Source organism: Saccostrea cucullata, unplaced genomic scaffold (assembly GCF_032062105.1).
Source record: "Saccostrea cucullata isolate Sc308-1 unplaced genomic scaffold, CSIRO_AGI_Scuc_v1 ctg5751, whole genome shotgun sequence".
Taxonomy (NCBI): Eukaryota; Metazoa; Mollusca; class Bivalvia; order Ostreida; family Ostreidae; genus Saccostrea; species Saccostrea cuccullata.
In genome coordinates this window covers 1-26,841 of record NW_026929405.1, presented here as the reverse complement: position 1 = coordinate 26,841, position 26,841 = coordinate 1, and the positions used below count along the sequence as shown (strand labels likewise).

Genomic DNA, 26,841 nt, shown 5'->3' with positions numbered 1-26,841 from the left:
TAGGTACATTTTTCTGCTTTGGCTGGTCACTGAATCTTATTAATACCTACTTTTGTGAAAGGAGAAAATTACATACTGTGCTCCCAAATAAAAATCTTTTTTTTTTAAATGGTAAAATCTATGCCACCTTTTCCATTATAAACAATGTGACAAAACTTTTTTTCTGACATATGAATAAATTTATAATAAGCTATTAAAAGGCTAAAAAAATACTTAATAACTGACCAATCTGCTGAATGAGATGCATTATGAGTGTGTACCACAAAGTTTACCTGGCCAAGATAATTGTATGAATAAAATTTATAAACAGATTTAGTGGAACTTTTAATTGCAAAACATTTTTTATTTATTTGGGCAGAAAATTAATATACATGTAATTTAAAGGTTTGTAAAGTATAGTGTTACACATCATTGAACATGCTATCAATGAACAACGTTTCTAATTTCATTCTATGTAAAAAATGTAAACGTTGTGGTTCCATGATGTGAAATGTGTATAAATTTCTTTCAGATTATTAAAGTTTGAAATAAGTATTATAATATTAGGTAGAGATAATCAGTAAATTGACATATAAAACAATGTTTTTAAATTAACATGTAGTAAAGAATAATCAGCGTGTTTTTATTACTTGTCAAAATTGGGCAATTTTTCTCTATAAGCCCTAATACTTTTTAAAAAATGCCTTTAGGCACTTCATATATATTTGTATGGAAATCGGCCATGATGTATAATGAATATTCTATTTAAAACTAATTCTGGTGAAATATAATTAATTCAATTTTAATTTTCTGTGTTCCAGAAAATGGTATGGTAGCTAGTATCAATCACAAAAAAACCCAAGATAATTTGATTAAATATACATGTTCAGTGTAATTCATTTATGTAGTTGTGTAAGCTTTATTCCTTCAATAAATATGATTTCAAATTGTTTCAAATATATGCGGGTACTGCTTTTACATGTAAATGACCTTCGCATGTAAAAACCAACCAAAAAAAATTCACCTCCTTTGGTGGTTTATTGTTTACGAAAGAGAAATTCAATATGGCGGTGATGAAAAATGGTGACTATTCTAATAAAGAAAAAAAGTTATAAATAATTGTTTTTTCGAGGACAAACAACTTTTTTGACTAAAATGCCACATTCTGATATTTGATATTTTATATATATAAGGCTTCAGAGAATAAATAAATGCTGCATATTGAAAATAATGGTGTTTGTTATATATATAATAATGAACAGAATATGTTAAATTTTCCCTCTCGTGCAATCATTCTGCATATAAATTACGTCGAAAAAATGTGGAAATGTTTGTTATATATATAATAATGAACGAAATTCAACAGAGGCAGTTGCGAAGCAAATGTAAACAGCTTCCATAAAAGTTAAAAAGTTGATATAAATATTTATATTTTTTATTCTTTTATGTAATTAAAAAATTGAGGAAATTCTTTAAATTCAACAAAGGTTATTAACACAAGTGTATGTATACTGCATTTTATGATACAGTATTGGATATTACTCAGCGTAATATGTGTAAATAGTTTAATAAAAAAGTTCGATGATCTTTCGGCTCAATGGTAAGAAAACAGTTATATACCAATATATTACCATGTGCTTAATTCAGGGCAGCAATACAATATTTGCCCTGCATTTGCAGTGTTGTCGCCCAATGCCGCAGGCAGAGGCCGACATAACACTCCAGGGCTTTGCTATCACCTTGGGGCAAATTTCTGGTATTGCCCTCGACGCCATGTAATATATACACTGTATATATATATATATATATATATATTTGTTTTAAGCTCACCTGAAATTTGATCAAAATTGTCTTTAGTCTGTACATATGTATCTTAAGCTGTCTGCAGGGCTGTCACAGCACCTTTTGGTACAAATTATCAGGTCTATATTGGGAAAAATCCCTTACATTTTTGTCAAATTTGGGAAAATTTTAAACATACTTTCATGTACCGTTAAAGTAGAATTTTTAGCGAGGATTTAATTTTGGCATTATTAGCGAGAGTGCTGACATCGCTAAAATTGAATATTGCTAAAAATCAATTGTGTTTTATTTGTAATAGCTTCTTTTATGTGCATTTTAAAATCGCTGAAATAACGTCTCGCAAAAATAAATTACCAGTTTTTAAGGAAAAATCGCTAAATTTGCGACTCGTTAAAATTTCCACTTATACGATATTCAATTAACACCCACCCCCAAGAAAAAGAAAAGCTTAAATTTACAGGACATAAGCATGATAAGGTCTGATAAAATCTATATTTAACAGACCAAACATTTATCTTCTAGAGCTTACTTATCAGGCTTTTTTCCATATAATACAGAGACTTAAAAATGTGGGGAGGGGGTATTTCTACCTTTAATTGCATTTGAAATAAATAAAAAAAAATAGATTATATAGAATAATTTATTGAAATTACCAAAATACTATTTAAAGTTTTCCTTTAGGATGTAATATCATAAAATTGCCTAGATCTACAATTTATTTCTTTTTTCTACCAATTCTGGTGATTTAACACATGCAAATGAAACAGAAGTATCCAAGATTTTATTTAAGGAATGAAGCTTATTTCAACTTATGTTATCCGATATAACATAAATTGGGGCAGTTTACGCTTTATAAACCTCAAAGCGGTTTTCAGGGAATGTAAAACAATATAGAATCAATCAATCAGAAACGGGTAAGGTGGTGCCACAATGGAGTATCAAATTTTGTAATGGAATATGTAGTGAAAAATATTTTTAAAACGTTAAATCTGGAATAAAGTCATTTGATATTTTGATAAGGAAGCATCCTTAGGTAGTTATAAAATGAAGTCCTCACCACCTGTGATTTTTTCAATACTAAACTGATCTGTGCTTTTTCCTTACTAATGTGCTCAGGAGAGTGATGTGGCCATTGGCCCCTTGTTTTTAGTGATCCTAACAGGCTATCTGAATAAAAAGATCAAAGAAGAAAAGCTACTGCAAATGCCAGCCATAGCCTCCAGAATGAAGGAGTTAAAGTCATGGTACCTCAAAAAGAAGAAGAAGGCATCAAAAGAATTGACTATCAAAAGCTGTAATGTTGACTTTAGAATTTTATTAACACAGACTATTTCATAAAAATGAAAGACAAGAACTCCGAATTTTAAATTTTTCAAGTTTGCCATGAAAATTTACTTTTTAAGAGTAGCCCAATTGTGATTTTTGTTTGTATGTTTAGCTCTACTGGTCAGCATGGTCAGAGACCAGAAGAGCTTATGCAATAGTAATGCATCCGTTGTCGGTGTAGCTGTCTGTATGTCTGTCTGTCTGTAAACAATTTTTCAAAATGCTACTTCTACAGTTTTGATCTGATTTCAATATAACTTGGCACACAGGTAGACTACATTAAGATACATAATTCTGTTCTATGTATCTGTTTTTGATTTCAATGAACAGTTTTGCCATGGTAACTAAAAATAGAACAGAGTTGGCAAAAGAGGTAAAAAATCTGTCGGACACAGTGTCCTACAGATTGTCTAAAAATCACAAAAATTACAGGACACACTAAAAATTTGCCGGACTGAAAAAACAACAAAATGTAAAATTGAAATTGATTTCTGGTTGGTGGAACTCTTTCTCAGTGGAGGAAGAAAATGTCTGTTGGATGGGGACCATGTGCAAGTGAATACAATGTAAAATGGATCACTGTAGATTAGAAATAAATCCTGTTTAAATCTCTTGATAAACATTCGCTGACTCACTGTAATGAATTTTATAGAAGAGTTAGTCCTCATATGAAAACGTTATATTTTTTGATGATATTTTTCACTAAGGTCATTATTGAAATCGTCACTTTTGAAATCAAATAAAATACATGTACTCTAAACTTTCCTTATTTGACAATCGATTATCTGGAGTCCAACCCGTGACAATACATTGTAACAACAGCATGATTGTTCTAGTTCTTCGATTGTCACAACTGTAAACAATGTTATGCTTGAGAATTATGGCGCGAGATTTAGAGCTTTCTCGACTTCTCCACAAAAGAGCGGTAGTAAGTTCGATAACTGCCAGGTACTCGCCATACTACTACGTATTGCAATATTTAAATAATGTAAAATCTTACAGATTCAATTTCATGAAGTTTTAAGAAATAATGCGTTATGTAATTTCTTTTAATTATATTTTACTATTGATTATTCTGAATTATCTACGTTGACACGGTGTCCGGCGTGGTTCTAGAAACTCAGACGAAATTTACCGGAGATCGCCGGTAAGTTGCGTCTTTCGCCATCTCTGATAGAAATTTCTGTGAAATACCGTATATACTCGCCAATAAGTCGGTATTTTGGGAGTGAAATATTGCTCTAAAACTCTAGGTCCGACTTATGGGCGAGTCATAAAGACTTTGTTATTTTTCTGGAGGTTAAAAGGTAGTATATGTATCTTATTTGCTATTATCAAAGAAAATGTATGTTTTCTTAGATTGTGTATATAAAGAACAAGTATTTACATGGAATATTTTGATAATTTTATTTGCAATTTAAGTGAGCAATGCCTTTTTTTAAATTTAAGATTAAATATCAGTGTTATTTCGAAAAATACCAAGTAAAACCAGATTAAAACATCAATGGATTTTTTTGAAAGTGTCACCCTAATTTGGCAAAAATATATACCAACTTATAAGCGGGTCAAGGGCAAATCCCTCCATGTTAACCTAAGAAGAATACAACCGACTTATAGGCGGACCGACTTATAGGCGAGTGTATACGGTACTTCAAAGTTCAAATTGCAAATTCTCCTACAGTTTTGGTCTGATTTCAATGTAACTTGGCACACAAGTAGACCACACTAAGCTACATAATTTTATTTTTTCTTCTAAACTGCTACTCGAAACTTACAACAGTTTTTATACGCCCGTCTTAAGATGGGACGTATTATGTTATAGGCTTCGTGTACATTTTTCTGTCCATCTGTCTGTTAGCTTTTTCATTTCCGGCTCATAACTTTAATACTACTAGGCCTAGGATTACCAAACTTTGTCATGTGATGCATCTTGGGTAGAAGATGTGTCGCACACAAAAAGTAGGTTTGCTCTTGACCTTTAATTAAGAAGTTATAGCCAAATATGGAAAAATCCTTTCTCATAACTAGAAAACCATAAGACCTACAATCATCAAACTTCGCCAGTTTATCCATCTTAGGTTGAAGATGTTTCACGACCTATTTCAAGGTCACTGTGACCTTTAATTAAAGTGAATTTTTAAAAAAAAGTGTCATTTTACTATTCATTTACACATCCCAAATAATGTAAGAGTATTGCACTGTTCTTATTAAAAAAGTGTTAAATCAAGAAAATACTTATTTTTTTAAGCATATACTTGACAGCAATCTAAAACAAATATAATGTATGTTAGAGAAATCCCATGTCTCCCATGAGTGTAATTATCAAGCACTGGTCAAGAATTTTGATTACAGAAAATTGCATGTCAAATTAGAGAGAAATTAATGGGTTTTGAGTGCGAGGAGCTATTGACAGAGCATTGGAGTTATCTATATCCCTTGAGAATTGGGCAAATGGGTAAGCCTGTTTGATTAAGAATAGCTCTTGTTGATTAGCTTAAGTTTTGAAATGTATTGCATGATAGACTAATCTTATTTTATGTAATATTATTAATTTAAAAACTAATTTTATGTTTAGGGGTTGAATCAGCATGACCATATGAATTACATACTTAAACCTGTTGTACATTAAATCTCAACCAAAAAAAAAATCTGAGAGTATTTCATATGTTTTTAAAAAAAAATTGTAGTAGATAGTGCAGACCCATTCATCTCTTGGTAGTAATGAGTAGACAAGCATCCAGTTAAAGATTAATTAATGAGTTTAATGTAGAAAGGCCAGCTGTTTCAGTCGCTCTATATATAAGCAGCCCTTTGGGATTTAGACAGAAGAACTGCTGGTCAGTTTATAACATGTCATTTGATGGCCAGCCTTTTTTTTCCAAAATTAATTTGGTATAGATTAAGTTGTTAAGAATAATTTGATTATGGGCATTTGACAAGGTCTAACACAACCAGCACAGAAATCTATCAGTGATGTTATATTTATTTATAATTGATGCCTACATCACAGGGGATGGATAAATATTTTAGGGGAATGGAAAAATCATCGAAATCTTATAATCAAGGTTGATGTGATTTTTTGCACCTAAACTTCAAGAAAATTGTAATTTTTTGACGGGCGTATCATGCTGTGGCGCGGCACTTTATTGTCTGATAACAGCATAATGTTGCATGCAAGTACAGTTTGTCGACTACTCGGACATAAGTAATTTTCTTTTTTTTAGTTTGTTGATTGATGTTGCTTTGGTAACTAAAATGAAAAATTCTTTAAAATTTTGTTAAAAACTACTCCTACAGTTGTAGTCTTATTGCAATCTTGCCACAAAAAAAGACTGCTACTTTTTTCTTCCTTTGTTATAAGTATAAACCAGTAGAGCTACTTGCAGTGCCAACAGAGACTTTTGGTTTTAATTTGATTTTGCAGGCATGAAATCAGAAAGTCATACTACTGCCAACAACAAAAGATTGACAAAAGCAAGCTGTACAATTACAAGTCCTCCTAAAGACCAGGAAGGTTATTTCAGTTTTTGCAATTTACTGACACATGCACATGACACTATAACTGCTCCATCATTTTTATATGCCTTGTGTATATCTTTAATACATGTACTCATTATATTTGGATATTGAATCTATCATGATAAATGAAGTTTTGAAAACTCCCAATTTTTTGTATGTATTTACACAATATTCAATCAAATGTCATCTTTAAACTAGGGTTGGGCGATATCAATTCTGTATGAGGACTATACACAAATTGAAACATATGAAGAAATATCAAAATATTGCCAAAAAAAATTCTGACTTCTGCATGTTTTTCTTTGTTTATTTAACATTTGGGGATTAATATATAAAATAAGCTAAATATAAACATGATAAATATATATAATTATGAAATAAATAATAATTTTTTAAACACCATGTGAGTAAATATTTTTGTTTTACAACATATAAACAGCTTTTTGAATAAATTATTCTTATTTGGAAAGAAATATTGTTTATTTTAATGCTAAAAAAAGATTTTATAACCAATTAAACATAAGGTGATACATATCGTATCGTGGCTCAAATTTCATGATATGTATCAATATAGAGAAAGTTGTATCATCCCAGCCCTACTTGAAACCAAAATTTAAACTTCAAGAATGTAAATGATATAAATATGGAAATTTTATGTTTTTTGTTTTAAATAATTGTTCTAATACAAACCATTAATTTTAACCAAGATGCCCTTTCAAATGATGAACAGAAGAATGGGACAGCATCCTTGGGGTGTGAATCAGAAAATCTAAAGGAAAGAAAAACGGGAAATAAAAGGAAAAGTGATTCGAAATCCGATGTTGCAAGAAAGAAAATAAGAACAGGAGAGAAATCAGTAGCTAAAGGTGATTTATTATTTATGCCCTGCAATGAAAATTGTTTGGGCATATAGAGTTTGTGAATTGGCAAGCCTTTCTGTCATTCTTCCATTCTTTGACCTGCTTTTTATACACCCGTCTTAAGACGGGATGTATTATGTTGTAGGCTTCATGTCTGTCCGTCTGTCTGTTCATTCCTGTCCGACTCATAACTTGAATACTATTAGGGGTAGGATTATCAAACTTTGTCAACTGATACTTCTTGGGTAGACAATGTGTCGCTCACAAAAAGTAGGTTGCTCTGACCTTTAATAAATATGCTATAGCCAAATATGGAAAAATCCTGTCCAGCTCATAACTAGAAAACTATTAGACCTAGAGCTTTCAATTTTGGCAAAAGTATACATATAAGGTAGAAGGTGTGCCGCAGCCTATTTCAGTTCACTGTGACCTTTAATTTAAGTGATTTTTTTTTAAATTAAGTCTTTTAAATTTCATAATCATAAAAAATGTAAAAATATAGTTGTATCCTTATTTAAAATTGTAGAAATTTAGTAAAAACTAATTTTTTCATCATATACTTTACAGCAAAAACTGAAACTGTACAAATGTTAATGTTTTGAGAGGAACTCAGTTTGTCCCATATAATTATCAAGCACTGTTCAAGGAGAATTTTGATAGCAGAATTGTGCATGTCAAATTAGTGAGAACTTAATAAGTTTATTGTCGGGGAGGTGATTGGCAAGAGCATCTCTAGACCTGCATTATCATGCAGTGTTATCTTAATTTATCTTTTGGCAGTTGGGCGGTGTCGGCGTATGTCCCAGGTTAAGGTTAATTTTTTTTTAGCAGTTTTCTTTTTAAGTACTTCTATGTCCTATATTGATTAGACATGCATGGAAGATAGTTCTATTGTGTTTCATTGTACCAGTTAACGTTTCAGATGCTGCAGTTTCAGCAAAGGAATGACCAGGTTAATGTTTTTGGAGCAGGTTAACATTTTTGGTGGTTTTTAGCTCACCTCAACGAAGTTGGGGGGAGCTTAAATGTGATACCCTCGGCGTCGTCGTCGGTGTCCCAGGTTTAGGTTAAGTTTTTTTGAGCAGTTTTCTTTTTAAGTACTTCTATGTCCTATATTGATTTGACATGCATGGAAGATGTTGCTAATGTGTTTCATTGTACCAGTCAAAGTTTCAGATGCTGCAATTTCAGCAAAGGAATGACCAAGTTAATGATTTTGGTGCAGGTTAACATTTTTGGTGCAGTTTTTGGTGTAGGTCTCATTTCCGAGTAACTATAAGCCCTATGTTGACCAAACTTACATGGATGATACATCTTAGGATGCATACTACCAGACTTGCTTCGGATGCTGAATCTGACCTACATTTTCCGGTTGAGTGAACAGGTTAAAGTTTTTGGTGATGGTTTCATTTTGAAGATACTTTGAGCCCTATAATGACCAAACTTGCATGGATGGTACATCATATGATGTAATCTACTAGACTTGCTTCAGATGCTGAATCTGACCTACATTTATCGGTTGAGTGAACAGGTAAAAGTTTTTGGTGCAGGTTTCATTTCCAAGTTACTATGAGACATATAATGACTAAACTTGCATGGATGGTACATCTTAGGATGCATATTACAAGACCTGCTTCGAATGCTGAATCTGACCTACATTTTCCGGTTGAGTGAACAGGTTAAAATTTTGAGTGCAGGTTTCATTTCCAAGGTACAGTACTATGAATCATATAACAACTAAATTGCATGGGTGGTACATCTTAGGATGCATACTACCAGACTTGCTTCGGATGCTGAATCTGACCTACATTTTCTGGACGAGTAAACAGGTTAAAGTTCATGGTGCAGGATTCATTTCAAAGTAACTTTGAGCCCTATAATGACCAAACTTGCATGGATGGTACATCTAAGGGTGCATTCTACTAGGCTGGCTTCGGATGCTGAATCTGACTTACATTTTCTGGATTAGAGGAAAGGTTAATTTTTTTAATACAGGTTTCATTTGCGAGTAACTTTAAGCCCTATGTTGACCAAACTTGCATGGATGATACATCTTAGATCATGCACACTAATGGACTTGCTTCAGATGCTGAATTCGACATACATTTTCCAGATAATAGACCTCGTAAAAGTTATGGGTGCAAGTCTATCACCAAGAAACTATAAGGCTTATATAAACCTGTTGCACAAATGATGCATTAAGGGATGAAAACTCTCAATCTTTGTTCAGATGCTGGATTTTAATTACATTTTCATGATGAAGAACTGGTTTTTAGTTTTTATATAGGTCTATTCCAAAGTATCAAATTTGCATAAATTTAGCATTTTTGGATGTACACTTTTTGTTGCATTGGTTAATTGTGTGACTTAATTTGCCTTACTTAAAGACAACATTCGTTGAGGTGAGCTCTGTAATCTCTGATTACCTATGTTTGGTTAAGATTTCATTTCCAAGTAACTATAAGTCCTATGTTGACCAAACTTGCATGTTGCATCAAGAGATGAAAACTCTCAAATTGCTTCAGATGCTGGATTTTGATTACATTTTCATTAAGAAGAACTAGTTTAAATTTTTTATGCAGGTCTATTTCAAAGTATCAGATCAAAATTGCTTAAATATTTTCATTTTTGGAATGTACACTTTTTTGTTGGTTAATTGTGTGACTTTGCCATACTCAAAGACAACATTCGTTGAGGTGAGCTCTGTAATCTCTGATTACCTATGTTTATCCTAGCCACAGTGCTCAGGTGAGCAATGAGGCCCATGGGTCTCATGGGCCTCTTGTTTAAATTCTGCCTATGGTATCAATCACAACCAATAAACTGTTTGGGGTAAAAATGTCTGAAATTTCTTTTAAAAATGAGGCAAAAATATCAATATTGAAATTGAAATAAAATGAAAATTATACAATAAACACATTAATGTTTATTTCTTATTAAGATAAGGCTTAAGGAGTTACTTTTCGTAAGAAGTCAAAAAAAATATTATATCCAGTAAAACATGTATGTTTTAATATTAACCTAAAAACAAGAGATAATCCATATGGATAAAAATGGTCAATTATCAATTTTTGAGGAATTTTATCTATCAAAAATATCATAAAACCCTACAGCCAAACTGAAAGGCCATGCTAGTGTCATAGACACTATATCCTATAGCAAATAAAATAAAAGATATTTTTGTGCAAATAATTATTTATTTCCCAAAACAACTTATGAATTTCACACAAAGATGGTAATTTCACCTTTTTTATACGCCCGTCTTAAGACGGGACGTATTATGTTATAGGCTTCATGTCCGTCCGTCTGTCTGTCTGTCTGTCTGTCCGTCTGTTAGCTTTTCTCCTGTCTGGCTCATAACTTTAATACTATAAGGCCTAGAGTTATCAAACTTTGTCAGCTGATACATCTTGGGTAGAAGGTGTGTCGCGCACAAAAAGCAGGTCGCTCTGACCTATAATTAAAATGTTATAGCCAAATATGGAAAAATCCTGTCCGGTCCATAACTAGAAAACTATTAGATTTAGAATCATCAAACTTGGCCAGTTTATGCATCTTAGGTAGAAGGTGTGTCGCGACCTATTTCAAGGTCACTGTGACCTTTAATTTAAGTGAAATTTTAAAAAAAATGTCTTTTTTTCTATTCATTTACACATTCTAAAAAATGTAAAACTAATGAACTAACCTTATTAGAAAAATGTTAAATCAAGAAAATACTTATTTTTTTTAGCATATACTTGACAGCAATCTATAACAAATATAATGTATGCTAGAGAAATTCCACCACTCCCATGAGTCTAATTATCAAGCACTGGTCAAGAAGAATTTTGATAACAGAAAATTGCATGTCAAATTAGAGAGAGAGTAATTAATGAGTTTAGTGTTAGGAGTAGCTGTAAGAGCATCGGTGCTATCTATATCCCTTGAGTATTGGGCCAAATGGGTAAGCCTGTTGGATTAAAAATAGCTCTTGTTGGCTAGCCTAAGTTTTAAAATGAATTTGATGAGAAGTAATTAAAACTAATTTGATATTGCTTATTAAACTATTTTGATATTACATAATATTATGAACTAAAAAACTAATTTTATGGGGGTAGTGGTGGAATCAGCATGTCCATATGAATTGTATATTAAAAACTGTCTGACATTAAAATAAACCTAAAAAAAAATCATTGATGTTTTATATGTATGGTAGATAGTGCAGATCCAATAATCTTTTGGGAGTAATGAGTAGACAAGCATCCAGTTAAAGATTAATTAATGTGTTCAATGTAGCTCTTACATTTCTTCAGAGCATGGCGTTATCTGTATCCTTCGGGAATTAGACAGAAGAACTGTTGGTCAGTTTATAATTGATGGTCAGCCTTTTATTTCTAAAATTAATTAGGTATAGATTAAGTTGTGAAGACTAATTTGATATTGTTTAATATGATAGGCATTTGGCAATTAAGGTCTAACTAGTATAGAAATCTATGAATGATGCAATATTTGTTACAATTAATGCCTACACCACAGGAGATGGATAAACAAATTTTTTAAGGAGTGTAAAAATCATTGAAATCTTAAAATCAAGGTTGACATGATTTTCCTGTACTTTTAACTGTTTAAGATACATTGTAATTGTTATTTTTTGACGGGCGTATCATGCTGTGGCGTGGCACTTTATTTTGTTTTTGGTGTTAGGGCGGGACTCTAATGATTATATTTTGAAAATGCATGAATTCCTTGAAAATCTTTTTTTCACATTTGGTATTATCCCATTGATCAAAGTACAAATTTAATATGAAGAAATGTGCCTCTTCCAAAATGGTTAATTTCAGGTCCCCTGGGAAAGGGGTATGAGGGGAGGTTTACATAGTCTGAAAATAAATTAATGCTTTGAAGTCAACATTTATGATGAAAAAGAATTATGATAAAATTGATAAAATTTTGAAATATGGGGTCCCAGGGTCAGTGGTTTTTGTGGAGATCGAGGGATGCACAACTGTTAAAGACAAAGTGGAATGCATTTTCTCCTTGTTGCTTAGTTATGATACATGTAAGCAATGGTGCCTCTTTAAAAATTAAATTTCTTGGCCTCTGGTTTAAAACAGGAACCAATTCAATTGTTGGAAAGTTACCACATAATGCTAAGGTGACCTATAAGGTCCGTGGGCCTTTTGTTATAGTTGATTGGGTGTTATATCCACATTTTTGCATAATAATGCATGATAGCATGCTTTGGAAAATTTCTTTCTCATGTATATTAATATTTATAAGTTTATATAGAGCAATAACATGGACTGCAAATTTAAAGTAAGGAAAAACAAAAATTTTGTGATCCACAGAATTTATGTACGAGGGTTGTCCCATAAAATTGTGGACAAAGCCTTTTTCTCGAAAAGTAATGGGCGCACTAAGCTGAAATTTTCAGTAAATGTTTATTCATCATGTTCAAGTGCATCATTATGTTTTTGATAATATACAGACAAAAATAAAGATTTTAGTCACTTAAAGGTGCACAGGGTACAGTCCTACGGCGCACGGTAAAAATAACAAGGTTATATAAGAGAATACACAAGAATTAATTCATAATAAAAGTGTTCAATACATAAGATCGGGATAAAAATTATCATAATTCGATTCCTTAATAAATTTTATCGTATTTATAAAAATTTCAAGGCATTTGGTTAATTTTTGGAAGATTTCCGAGCAATCGAAATAGGAATGTGGTGAACACAATACACGAAAAATCGCAGTTATTGATGACGTAACGGCGCACCGGAGAGCAGTTCAGTTTGATTTAGGATGTTGTAATGGCACCTTAATTAAGAGACTTTAAATGAATACAGAAGAAAGATAATATGACAAAAATCACTAGATCTTTTATTAGTATATATATATATGAATGATATGGAAGTTTTCTTAGTGAAGTCTTTTTGATTGAGTCCCCGGGTATACGGACAATATACGGACAAACTGCTATTGTAATAGCAAAAGATTCTGTCACTGTCGACCGTCGATATGAGATCGTCTGTTAGTTGACTAATGGTGAGAATATCGTCCGTAACTTTATAAGAAATCTTTAGAAGATTGCATGTATGTGCCAGATTGGTACCTTAACTGGTTATAGACACTCACGTATGTAAATCAATGGAATTTTTAAATTTAAGTTGGACATCCAACTTTATTTTTAGCAAATATGAAACATGGCGCTGTTTCAGACACTTTGACGTTATCATCCGTGCGCCGTAGGCCGATACAATACATAACATAAAATCTAATAGTTTGTTTATTTATGCATATATCTATTTGCAATTTGCTCTGTATATTCATAATATATGTACTAAAAAGTAGTGAAAATTTCAGAACGCAGTGATGACTATTTTTCAAACTAGACAAATTGTCCACGATTTTATGGGACAATTAACCCTCGTACATTACTACTTTTTGCAAGAAGATTTAATTCAGAAGTTTGACAAATTCAAACAACATGTACAACATTTATTCCCTTTAAAATATTGTTAAATGCATGAAAGAAGTACATTGCTCAGGTATGAGTATAATATATCTCAAAATTTAAATATTTTAATTTAGAGTCTTCTGAAATGTTTCAAAAAAAAATTGATAACTCACAAAGCAGTAAGGAACTGGACACTATTTATGCCCAGGGATGGCATCATAGTGTGGGTTATTTGGTATGTGGAAAAACAGGAGGAACAGCATTCAGAGTTGGCAGTCGTTACCTGATGACAGCATTCCATGTGATTAGAGACATTCTAGGTTGGTATCTAAACATAATGATATTACATATAAATGGATGTTTTGCTCTTATGAGCATAAAGCTTAAAGAGCTAATGCTTTGACCATTTGACATGCTGTGTGTGTAAATTATGGACAATATTCAAGAACCATTGGCCAACACTGTCACATTTGTGGCAGAGCATCCTTCCCGGAAGGGCTTTCCTTTATACAAAAAAAGGGATGCAAACTAAATCCTCAAAGAATATTTTAAGAGTTATTTTAAGCTGTTCAAATTTAATTGTATGTTGAACATCACATCTAAAGATCAAAACCTACAATTTATTCAAATTAATCTATAAACTACATGGAAAACACTTTAAATAGTAACTGTTAAAGAAAATATGATGTGAGATTTGCATTATATTACTTAAACTGATAACATTTGTTGAGGCAAGCTCCGTAATCTTTGATTACCTATATATTTTAGTTACGAATTGATTTATTACTATTTTTAGCTCACCTCAATGAAGTTGGGGGAGCTTATGTAATACCCTCGGCGTCGGTGTCGGTGTCGGCGTTGGCGTCCCAGGTTAAGTTTTTTGGAGCAGTTTTCTTTTTAACTACTTCTATGTCCTATATGGATTAGACATGCATGGAGGATGGTTCTAGTGTGTTTCATTGCACCATTCAAATTTTCAGATGCTGCAATTTCAGCAAAGGAATGACCAGGTTAATGTTTTTGGAGCAGGTTAACATTTTTGGTGCAGTTTTTGGTGTAGGTTTCATTTCCAAGTAACTATAAGCCCTTTGTTGACCAAACTTGCATGGATGATACATCTAAGGATGCATACTATCGGGCTTGCTTCGGATGCTGAATCTGACCTACATTTTCCGGTTGAGTGAACAGGTTAAAGTTTTTGGTGCAGGTTTCATTTCCAGTAACTATAAGACCTATGTTGACCAAACTTGCATGGATGATACATCTAATGATGCATACTATTGGTATTGCTTCGGATGCTGAATCTGACCTACTTTTCCGGTTGAGTGAACAGGTTAAAGTTTTTGGTGCAGGTTTCATTTCCAAGTAACTATAAGACCTATGTTGACCAAACTTGCATGGATGATACATCTAAGGATGCATACTATTGGTCTTGCTTCGGATGCTGAATCTGACCTACTTTTCCGGTTGAGTGAACAGGTTAAAGTTTTTGGTGCAGGTTTCATTTCCAAGTAACTATAAGACCTATGTTGACCAAACTTGCATGGATGATACATCTAAGGATGCATACTATCGGGCTTGCTTCAGACCTCTTCCAGTTGAGTGAACAGGTTAAAGTTTTTGGTGCAGGTCTCATTTCCAAGTAACTATAAGCCCTATGTTGACCAAACTTGCATGGATAATACATCTTGCATCCGGGCTTGCTTGATGCTGAATCTGACCTACATTTTCTGGTTAAACAGTTAAAGTTTTTGGTGCATGTTTCATTTCCAAGTAACTATAAGCCCTATGTTGACCAAACTTGCATGGATGATACATCTAAGGATGCATACTACCAGGCTTGCTTCGGATGCTGAATCTGACCTACATTTTCCGGTTGAGTGAATAGGTTAAAGTTAATGCATGATTCATTTCCAAGTATCTATGATTCTTTAATGACCAAACTTGCATGGATAATACATCTAAGGATGCATACTACTGGGCTTGCTTTGGATGCTGAATCTGACCTACTTTTTGTGGATGAGTAAAAATGTTAGTTTTTGATGCATGTTTCATTTCCAATTAACTATGAGCCCTATAAGAGCAAACTTGCATGGATGATACATCTTAGGATGCAAACTAATGGACTTGCTTCGGATGCTGAATCCGACATGCATTTTTCATATAATAGACCTTCTTTATTTCATTGGTGCAATTATACTACCAAAAAACTATTAGGCTTTACATTGTTTAAACCAAACTTGCACAAACGTTGCATCAAGAGATTGGAAAACTCTAAATTTGCTTCAGATTCTGGATTTTAATTACATTTTCATGAAGAAGAACTAGTTTAAATTTTTTATGTAGGTCTGTTCAAAGTATCAGATCAAAATTGCTTAAATATTTTCATTTTTGGAATGTACACTTTTTGTTGGTTAATTGTGTGACTTTGCCTTACTTAAAGACAACATTCGTTGAGGTGAGCTCTGTAATCTCTAAATTACTGTGTTAATATTATCATAATTTAGTCCATTTGGGTTTCCAATTAAGCCCATTTGATTTGCTATAGTATTTGCATTTATTTGCTAAATTAATGCACCCAGCAATCCACACTAAAACCATTACTGAGAAACGTCAGCCAAGTATCTTCACAGAAGACTTTTATCATAGAGAAATCCGCCGTAATACCATCACTGACAATGGTCCTGAGCCAGGTATCTAAAGGAAAGCATAGGATTATTATACCCCCCACAAACAAATTTAAGGGGGGTATATCGGAATCACCATGTCCGTCTGTCTGTAGATGAGATTTTGTGCGGACAGTTTCTCAGAAACTATTGGAAGGATTTGTCTGAAAATTTGTACACATATTATTCACCATATGAAGTTGTGCACCTGATATTTTCATCTTGATTCGATTATTATTTTGAATTTTACAGGTGTTTTTATGCGCCCGGATTTTTTCGGGGCGCATATTGTTTTGTCCTGTCTGTTTGTCTGTTTGTATTTCTGTCTGTTGTCAACTTTAACCTTGGCCAAAACTCTTGAACTATAAGAGATAGAGACTTCATAATTGGTATGCATACTTCTCTAATAAATTTCTTTCAAATGACATCAAGGTCAATAACCTTGTCACCTTGAATGTGACCTATATGCTAAAAATAGCTTTTTCAACTGTTTGTCATAACTTTTGAACCATAAGAGATAGAGACTTCATAATTAGTATGCTTACTCCTCTAATAAAGTTCTTTCAAATAACATCAAGGTCAATGACCTTGTGACCTTGACTGTGACCAATATGCTAAAAATAGCTTTTTCCACTTTTTGCCATAACTTTTGAACCATAATATTTAGTATGCATACTCCACTAATAAAGTTCTTTCAAACAACACCAAGGTCAATGACCATGTGACCTTGACTGTGACCTATATGCTAAAAATAGCTTTTTCCACTTTTTGCTATAACTTTTGAACCATAGGAGATAGGGACTTCATATTTAGTATGCATACCCTACTAATTAAGTTCTTACAAACAACACCAAGGTCAATGACCTTGTGACCTTGACTGTGACCTATATACTAAAAATAGCTTTCAAACTTTGCTTAACGCCGGGCACATAGTGTTTCACAAACACATCTTGTTAATTTTTATTTTGTGGTTTTGTCTGGACCGTTTCTCAGAAACTATTGCAAGGATTAATCTGAAAATTTGTACACTTATTATTCACCATATGAAGGTGTGCACCTGGAATTTTCAACTCTTTTTGTTAATTTTTTTGCATTTTACAGGTTTTATTTTTGGGAGTTGAACTATGTTCAATCTCCCATGGTTATCACGTATTTAACATGCGCAGTAATTTGTGTTGATTACATAGAGACGAAAGCGAGGCTACTGTGTCGGCTGATTTACTCCGATGATATTCAACAGAAAACATGCATAAACATCTGCGACAAATAGTTCATGTCATTTTCTCCTGAATTAATCTAATTTCCATAATGTAAGTAAATGAAATGATAAAGTAATCTTATTTTGAATATCAGAATTCGTTCAAAGTACATATGTAAAACTAAATTATAAAGAACCATGAAAGTTTTTCGAAATGGAACTCATTTTTAGTGTAGAGTCATACACTGAAAGAGATACGAACGACAACTCTACATATTAACGGCAAACGTTAAATTTAGTCATATTCAAACTTTTCATGAACATTTTCTTGGTTTAATTGAATTTGTTACAGTCCCTGAAACATTCTACTTTCCCATTTTTCCGTTCGCTCACCGTTCGTTCAGCGTGCGTTCACCGTTCGTTCAGCGTGCGTTCACCGTTCGCTCTCCGTTCACAGTTTTGCGTTCACCGTTTACCGTGCGCTCGCGTTCACCGTTCACAAAACGTTCACCGTTCGCTCTTCGTTCCGTTTAGTTTGCGTTCACCTTGCGTTCACCGTTCACTTATCGTTCAGTCTTTATTGTCATTCGGAACTCTGAAGTGAAAGGACTTATCTTTTTGATGGTAAGGATTTACACGTTTTTTAATTAAATAACTAAGATATCGTGTTTGAAGAATAATTATTTCAATGCAAAAAGTATCTACGATATATATATTTCTATTATTATAACTTAGCTGTTATTTTATCCATTTTTCCCTGGAAAAAATACATAAAGAAAATACATGTAAGTAGAACGATGCTAAAATATTAAATTTTAATATGGGCACCGTCCCTAAACAAATACTTAAAGCGCGGCATTTCGTTATAATATAAAAGACGACAAAAAATCGTTAATAGATGAATAATAATCCAAGTCTTTTACAAGACAAGAATACACAAAAAAATATGTCTAACAAGTTTTTAAAGAAAAAATAAACAAAAACATGCTAGAACTATACAGTATATATGTCTGAGAATCATGAATAGTACTACAGATGTTCAGTTAATTAAATATTTGTAGAAAGAATTAAATTGTTAGTGTGATTTTAAATTTTAGAAAAGACAAACTGTTTAAAATTTAATACAATAGAATTTTTGGTTCTACATCACGTATATAAAGTGTATCATTACAAAGGATTACAAAGGAAAAAAAAACCTTCCTTCAAGTAACTAAATATACGTTTGCCATTCAGTATGCTTAACAGCCCCCCCCCCCCCCTCCCGAAATCAAATTCTTAGTTAGTATTTTCAGTATATATTAATTGATATTCAATGTGTATTGTACATGTAACACAGAAAAAATTATTCTTTATACAAACATCAAAACAGTCATTATATACATACATGTGCCGACAGTGGTATTTTGATTTGGCAGGGATTATGTTTTAAATTCAATTTCAAACTTAATCCTTCCAGGTATATACATGTATTGCAATTATTTATTCATTTTTTCCGTAGAAAAGCGAAAATCAATTTTAATAATGATGTAAACAAAATGTTAAAACTTCTCGGGAATACGAAGTGACTCTTTGACTTCGGCATGTTCGGTGAAGCGAGATTTAAACTCCTCCATTGTGTCGAATTATATTGATCATTGACATGTACAGGACAAACACGTGCACTTGGAGTGAATCTTTGAACTTGAAGGAAAGAAAATGATGCTTACTGTCAAATGGATTTGTTAATAAAAAAAAAATGATTACTTTAACTGCCTGGAATATTAGAAAAAAAATTAATATGTGAATTATTATTCGATGCAACAAATCTCTCTCTCTCTCTCTCAAGTTTCTATCGCTTTTACATTTGTCATGTTAAATAAAAACTATGACAACATATTTATTATTTATTTAGTTATGAAATTCTAATGTATTACAAATAATTTGAATGCTTCTATCCATTATCTTGTCCGAGTATAATCATGGTCGGGAAATGTCTTCAGATATACATTTACATGTAAAACTTAGCTTAGAAAATAACCAGACAAAATAAAAATAACTAATAAATATATAATATTATTGCATAAAATTTTTTAATACGAGTGAATGGTGCAATATGTCAACAGACCTTTATAAATGAATAAAAAAAATCGGTATTTTACACGGAATCGCCGTGACATCGAAATATATATTATTTAGTTTTAATCTAATAATTCATTCTGTAAGTATAGTAGTTTTCTCTTCTGAAGTCCACATTATTTTAATAGTCAAAAGAATAAGCAGATTTATTTTATTAGTAAATTAATTTTATCTTTTATACGACAGGTGTTCGGTAACAAACACACGTTTTACGGCAATAAAAATCGTGTTATTAAAATATTGATTTAAAACATCATACGTATGTGCAGAAAAAATGTTTTAATTATTTATTCACTTATTTATTTATTGTTTATTTATATTTTAGCATCTAATATTAGAATATAACAGATAATTTAAATGCAAGGAAAAAATCTGAGGCATTCCGAATAAATCGTTCATCTTGCGTTCACCGTTCGTTCACCGTTCACCGTTTGCGCTCCGTTCGCGTTCTGCGTTCACTCACCGTTCTCCGTTCACACATCGTTCACCAAGTTGCGTTCAGCGTTCACACACCGTTCGTTCACCGTTCGCTCTGCGTTCGTTCACCGTTCGTTCACCGTTCGTTCAGCGTTCGCTCACCGTTCAGGTGGGAAAGTAGAACGTTTCAGGGACTGTAATGCATAAAAACTTTAGGAAACATGCGTATTTATTACTTAATAAGCAGTATCACCTGCCAAAGGCGGTAAAACTAGTACTCTGTTATAAATATTAATACCAAAAACAGACACCGATGTTTTTGTAAAATCGCGATTAAAAACAGCAAAATGAAGTATATATTTTTAATAAAATAAAAACCTCATTTACATACCAGATAATGTGTACGCACACAAACTCTCGCATATACCACTGTTTTATGTTTTTTTTTCAATAAACATTTGTTTTTAACTTGGTATTGCTCTTTTCACAATATTAAAAAAAGATTAAGTTCTGATGTACTCCATGTATAATATTCGTGTAATTGAAATACATTTTTATTCACAGAGAACTTTTATACAACAAACCTGTTAGCTCTTAAAAGGATGCTGTGTTAAAATCCACATTTTATCAACATTGATATTATTCCTGCGAAACTGAAATTTTCATAACACATAGGTAAAGGTGCAAAGGAAAAATATATTATAAATTTGAAGACTGTGAGCAGTGATATAAATGATCAACCACCTCTAATATGAATATAATGACAGTGTGCATGTTTTGCAATGGGAAACCCAAAATATGTGTAGGATGAAAAAGTAATAGAAGTACAATGGCAATATGTAATAAAGATTCTATGAAAATTTTGTTCAGTGGTGTTAGAGGAGTTGCGGATAAGAGATGGGTATACCTAAAGTGTAACAAACAGATGGACAGAAATCACGATTAATAAATTCCCTCCCGCTTTTCAAGCAGGGGGTATAAAAAAGGACTAATGTAGACAGACAAGCATTATGGCCCATGCCTTTTTTTGCTATTCAATGTCTCTGAATGTCTTTCTCGATCAAGATTGTTCCAACTAAAAAAATTGGAAACAGTTGTCCGTATTTGAAAATACAGACAATATAATAATTAATACATGTAATATTGTTCACTCACTTAACCTCCCGATCCAAGATTTTATTTACACCATGTTCAACTCCCATGAGTGCTTTCAGTACTTTGATTTATTTTAATTGACTTCTTCATTTAGCGCTCATGTATAAGGTTTGAGATATAGAATCTAGAATATCTGTTCAAAAATACTACAGCTTAAAACTACTCATAAAAACTTAAAAAAAGAAACATCATCAAGTGTTAAAAACAGTTTTTACATTGCACAGAAGATACTGTAATTTCATTTGTCTCTTGGGAATAATGACTGGACATGCATCCAGTTAAAGATAAATTAATGAGTTTGGTGTTGGAAGTTGTTAAGGCATATCTCTTATCAAGCGTGTGTGTTATCTATCTCCAGGGAATAAGGCACAAGAATTAAAGATCTCTCTTCTCTTATTCTCTTAATTGTAATTAATTGTCTGTCAAAGCACTTCATTACTGGATGACCAGCTCTTTATTTTCAAACTTTTCAAATTGATATATCAAGATTAATTTGATTTTGTATAATGGTTTTTTTTCAACAATCAGTTTGCAGAGTGACATAACACATAATTGCAATATATTTTTTTAATGCAGTAATAAAAAAAAAATAAAATGAAAATTTTTTTTCAAAATGTTACAATGGAATTACAATGTATTAGTATTGATGTTTCATTTGGTTGCACCTTTCTTTCATTCATTAAGAAACATGATGAGCAATTATATTTCACTGCAAATTTTTGTAAGTAAATTGTGAACACCTCTAGATCCATAAAGTATTTTTGAATTGGCACCTTCTCTGAAAAACCCAGCGGGGGGTATTTGTCCCTATTGGACAGTTCTAGTTTACATTTGAGAACACTAGCATTTCTTCATGTCAACTCGTTTAATTTAAGGTACTCAACCCCCAAATGCAACAGATTCAACGATATTAAATATGTAACATATATGAAGGTGTTAAATACTCCATAGATTTTGACATAAATCCAATTCATTACTACTAGCATTAAGGATGTGATATGTCCTAATTTATGACCATTATTGGTAAAAGTTCTCTCCCTCTTATTTTAATTGATAATAAAAATCAATATCCATCACTTCCCAATTATGACAAGGAGAACCCGGCGGATGTGACTGGTTGGCAGGGAATATGCGCCCTCCTCCATGACAATCTTGATCCCACCTTTGATGTTTGCTCTGCTCCTGTTTTTATTGTTTTATGGACTTTTGGATAACGAATACTGTTCGTTATATCCATATGTTTTATGGACTCATTTTTTCCTTTTATAAAAAGATATCATATTCTTAAAATCACAATAAACTTGTAAAGTTGCCTATAAAAATGCACATTCCTTAAGGCATGTAAGGTTGATTGATTGAATTCTGTTTAACGTCCCTCTCCAGAATATTTCACTGATTTGGAGACGTCACCATTGCCGGTGAAGGGCTGCAAATTTAGGCCTATGCTCGGCGCTTACGGCCTTTGAGCAGGGAGGGATCTTTATCGTGCCACACCTGCTGTGACACGGGGCCTCGGTTTTTACGGTCTCATCCGAAGGACCGCCCCTTTTAGTCGCCTTTTACGACAAGCAAGGGGGTACTGGGGACCTATTCTAACCCGGATCCCCACGGGGCTGATGTAAGGTTGAGAAAAATGGTCAGAAAATGATACACATGGTGAAAATTGAAATATTGGTCACTTTTTACCTTGGTACATATGTAATGGGTCCAATTTTTATACCCCCCGCAAACGAAGTTTGGGGGGTATATAGGAATCACCTTGTCCGTCTGTCTGTCCGTCCGTCTGTCTGTCTGTCCGTCTGTCTGTGCATTCTTGTCCGGTCCATATCTTTCTTACAGAGGGACATTAGAATCTACTACTCCACACTAAGATTGCTCATGACCTAAGGGTGTGTCATGACCTTAACCCAAGGTCATTCGGGGAAGTTCAAGGTCACTGGAAGAAAAATTTCATAATTCGTGTCCGGTCCATATCTTTCTTATGGATAAACTTGGTAGGTTCTCATTTCACACAAGATCTGACCCAAGGGTGTGTCATGACCTTGACCCAAGGTCATTTGGGGAAGTTCAAGGTCATTGGAAGAAAAATTTCATAATTCGTGTCCGGTCCATATTTTTCTAATGGATAAACTTGGTAAGTTCTCATTTCACACAAAGATTGCCCATAACCCAAGGGTGTGTCATGACCTTGAACCAAGGTCATTTGGGAAAGTTCAAGGTCACTGGAAGAAAATTTTCATAAATCATGTTTGATACATATTTTTTATAGATAAACTTGGTAGGTTTTCATTTCACACAAAGATTGCCCATGACCCAAGGATGTGTCATGACCTTGACCCAAGGTCATTTGGGAAAGTTCAAGGTCACTGGAAGAAAATTTTTTATATTCCCTGTCCGGTCCATATCTTTCTTATGGATAAACTTGGTAGGTTCTCATTTCACACAAAGATTGCCCATGACCCAAGGGTGTGTCATGACCTTGACCCAAGGTCATTTTGGGAAGTTCAAGGTCACTGGTAGAAAAATTTCATAATTTGTGTCCGGTCCATATCTTTCTTATGGATAAACTTGGTAGGTTCTCATTTCACACAAAGATTGCCCATGACCCAAGGGTGTGTCATGACCTTGACCCAAGGTCATTTGGGGAAGTTCAAGGTCACTGGTAGAAAAATTTCATAATTCGTGTTCAGTCCATATATTTCTTATGCATAAACTTGGTAGGTTCTATTTTCACACAAAGATTGCCCATGACCCAAGGGTGTTTCATGACCTTGACCCAAGGTTATTTGGGGAAGTTCAAGGTCACTGGAATAAAAATTTCATAATTTGTTTTTGATACATATCTTTATTATGGATAAAACTTACTTCTGAAAAACCCAGCGGGGGGTATTTTGTCCCGTTTGGACAGTTCTAGTTGGTCTAAACTTGAAAGAAGCAATGCTTCTGAAGTCTGATATTTTTTCATTCAGTTACTTGTATGATATAATTCAGGGTTTCGAGACACTAACTTTTTTACCTTGGTGGACCACAGGTCCACTTGTCAAAAATTATTGGTGGACCTTCTCAATATCAGGTGGACCTTTAAAAATGTTTGAACTAATGAATCATTACACAAGGCATTAATTAAAACTAACTAAATATATATAACGATTCCAGTCAGACTAATAAAGCATCATACAACAAGTAGACCAAAAAAAAATCAATCAGGGACTAGTCAGACTTTTTTCAGAAATATTGTAAAACTTAAAAAAATGTATTAATCTACAAACCAAAAAATATTTTAATAATTATCATTAAGTTACAATGGTGAAAACCTACATTTATTTCGCTTCCAAAGGTAGCTTAAATTTAAAATTCCAATTATTAATTAATTTGTTCACAGATTAAACAATTCAATTTTTCATGTATCTATGGCTAGATATTTTTTACTACGATGCAAAACTGACATAGGTACATGTATGTGTATTAATTATTTTCTAAATTTATTGTTTATTCAAATAAGTAGTGATATAATGTATATCAAGAAAAAAATGAAATTGCAGATAATAAATCATAAAAAAAAACAATGCTTAAATGCAGTTGTCAATCAATTCTAATTATCTCCAACAGTGTGCGTTCAGGCGTGAAGCGATTTCCTGTTACCCAGTGTAATTTTCACACCTTTCTGTGCATTACGTAAACAGAGGAGAGATTGGCTAATTTGGCACGGATTTTTCATGCTTCTTATTCAAATGTTCAAGGTCCGTGTTGAATGTTCTGTTGTTAATACTGGAGTTATCAATTTTACATGTAAAATATATCGAGTTGCTAGGTCACCCTGATTACCTGAAACATTATTTACATGTATATTTATTTCTTGTAAAATACAGATATGGAGGAATTAATAATTTTGAGTTACAGATTTCGATTTAAAGGGAAAAAAACTCTGAAATTTTCACTGTTTTTTGAATATGGTGTTCAAATTTTAAGTAGACCGACGGTCCACCTAGCCCAGAACGTTTGGTGGACCTTCCAATTTTTTGGTGGACTCGGGCCACCGGTCCACCGTTAGTGTCGAACCCTGTATTCATGATTTGCATTGTCAAGAATTTCTTTTATCTTGTTTTCTAAACAACAGTGTACAAGAGGGATTCACTTAACGTTGTAAATATTTCTTTTGCTTCCAGAAATGTACATGTTGGAAATAATAAAAAATGCCCAGTCAGACCCAAATCGCAATGGCAATTATGCTAAGTTACTGGAAAAACTGAATGTTAAAGATTCTGGATCTGATGTAGAAATGAAAATAAGAAATGGGATTTTGGAATGGCTGGAAAATTCCAAGAGTCGTGGTTATGTGAAGTCAGCAACTTACTTAGTGCATTGAAGGACACTGGGTTCTTATTTGCAAAAGGTAATATTTTAGATAGACCTTTTTTGACATTTAAATTTAGTACATGTATTCTACCTGTACTAAATATAAGATTTTGAAAAGATTAAGACACGTCAATTCTTTAGTGATAAACAGAATGATAGTGTATATGTATTTAAAATACTCGGATTTTATATTTAGGCATCAAAGGTGCATACGACACATTGCTAATTCATGAATATCATTGCTACATGTTTATGCATACAATGGTTAGCACAAACCAATCAATACCCATTGATTGTGTTAAATTTTCATTTTTAGCCCAACTGGGCGAAGACCAGAACAGCTTATATGATAGTAGGTGTCGGTCCTCTGTCTAGCTCTCGGTCTGCCCCTAGCTGTCTGTTCGTCTGTAAACAATTTACATTTTATGGTCCTCTGAAGAAATAAAGATCTATAAAAATCTTAACAAGAAGAGCAAAGGCACAATTACTCATATTATTACGGAAACATCCTCAGGTAGTAAAGATTCAAACTTAATATTCTTACAATTTGTGAGCCCAAGGTGTAGACCTTATAGAGACCAAAATAGAAGATTGATTGATTGATTGATTGTATATTGTTTAACGTCCCTCTTGAGAATTTTTCACTCATATGGAGACTTCACCATATGCCGGTGAAGGGCTTCAAATTTAGACCTATACTCGGCACTCGGGGCCATTGAGCAGTGAGGGTTCTTTATCGTGCCAGCGCCTACCGTGACACGGGACCTACGTTTTTAAGGTCATATCCGAAAGACCCGTGACTCTCACTTCTAATGCCGAGCGCTTGGCGAAGGAACAGTCACTACCTTTGTTTACGTCTTAGGTATGACGCAGCGCCGCCAACGGAACGAACCCGGGCCTCCCGATCACGAAGCGAACGCTCTACCACTAGGCTCCACCCGGGCCAAAAAAGAAGATAAACTTATTATATAGGAAAAAAAATCTTAAGAAAAATTCTTAAGTTAT

General features: G+C 33.1%; 1 protein-coding gene across 1 annotated transcript; it reads left to right on the top strand.

The window, feature by feature from the left end:
* Positions 1-2,809: 2,809 nt before the first annotated feature.
* LOC134280773 (uncharacterized) lies at positions 2,810-25,821 on the top strand (the record flags this gene model as incomplete). Its single annotated transcript, XM_062763230.1, has 5 exons — positions 2,810-3,076; positions 6,533-6,622; positions 7,335-7,493; positions 14,064-14,249; positions 25,647-25,821. Coding segments are annotated over exons 1-5 (701 nt in total), but the record flags the coding sequence as incomplete, so codon positions are not given.
* Between the last annotated feature and the right edge of the window lie 1,020 nt (positions 25,822-26,841).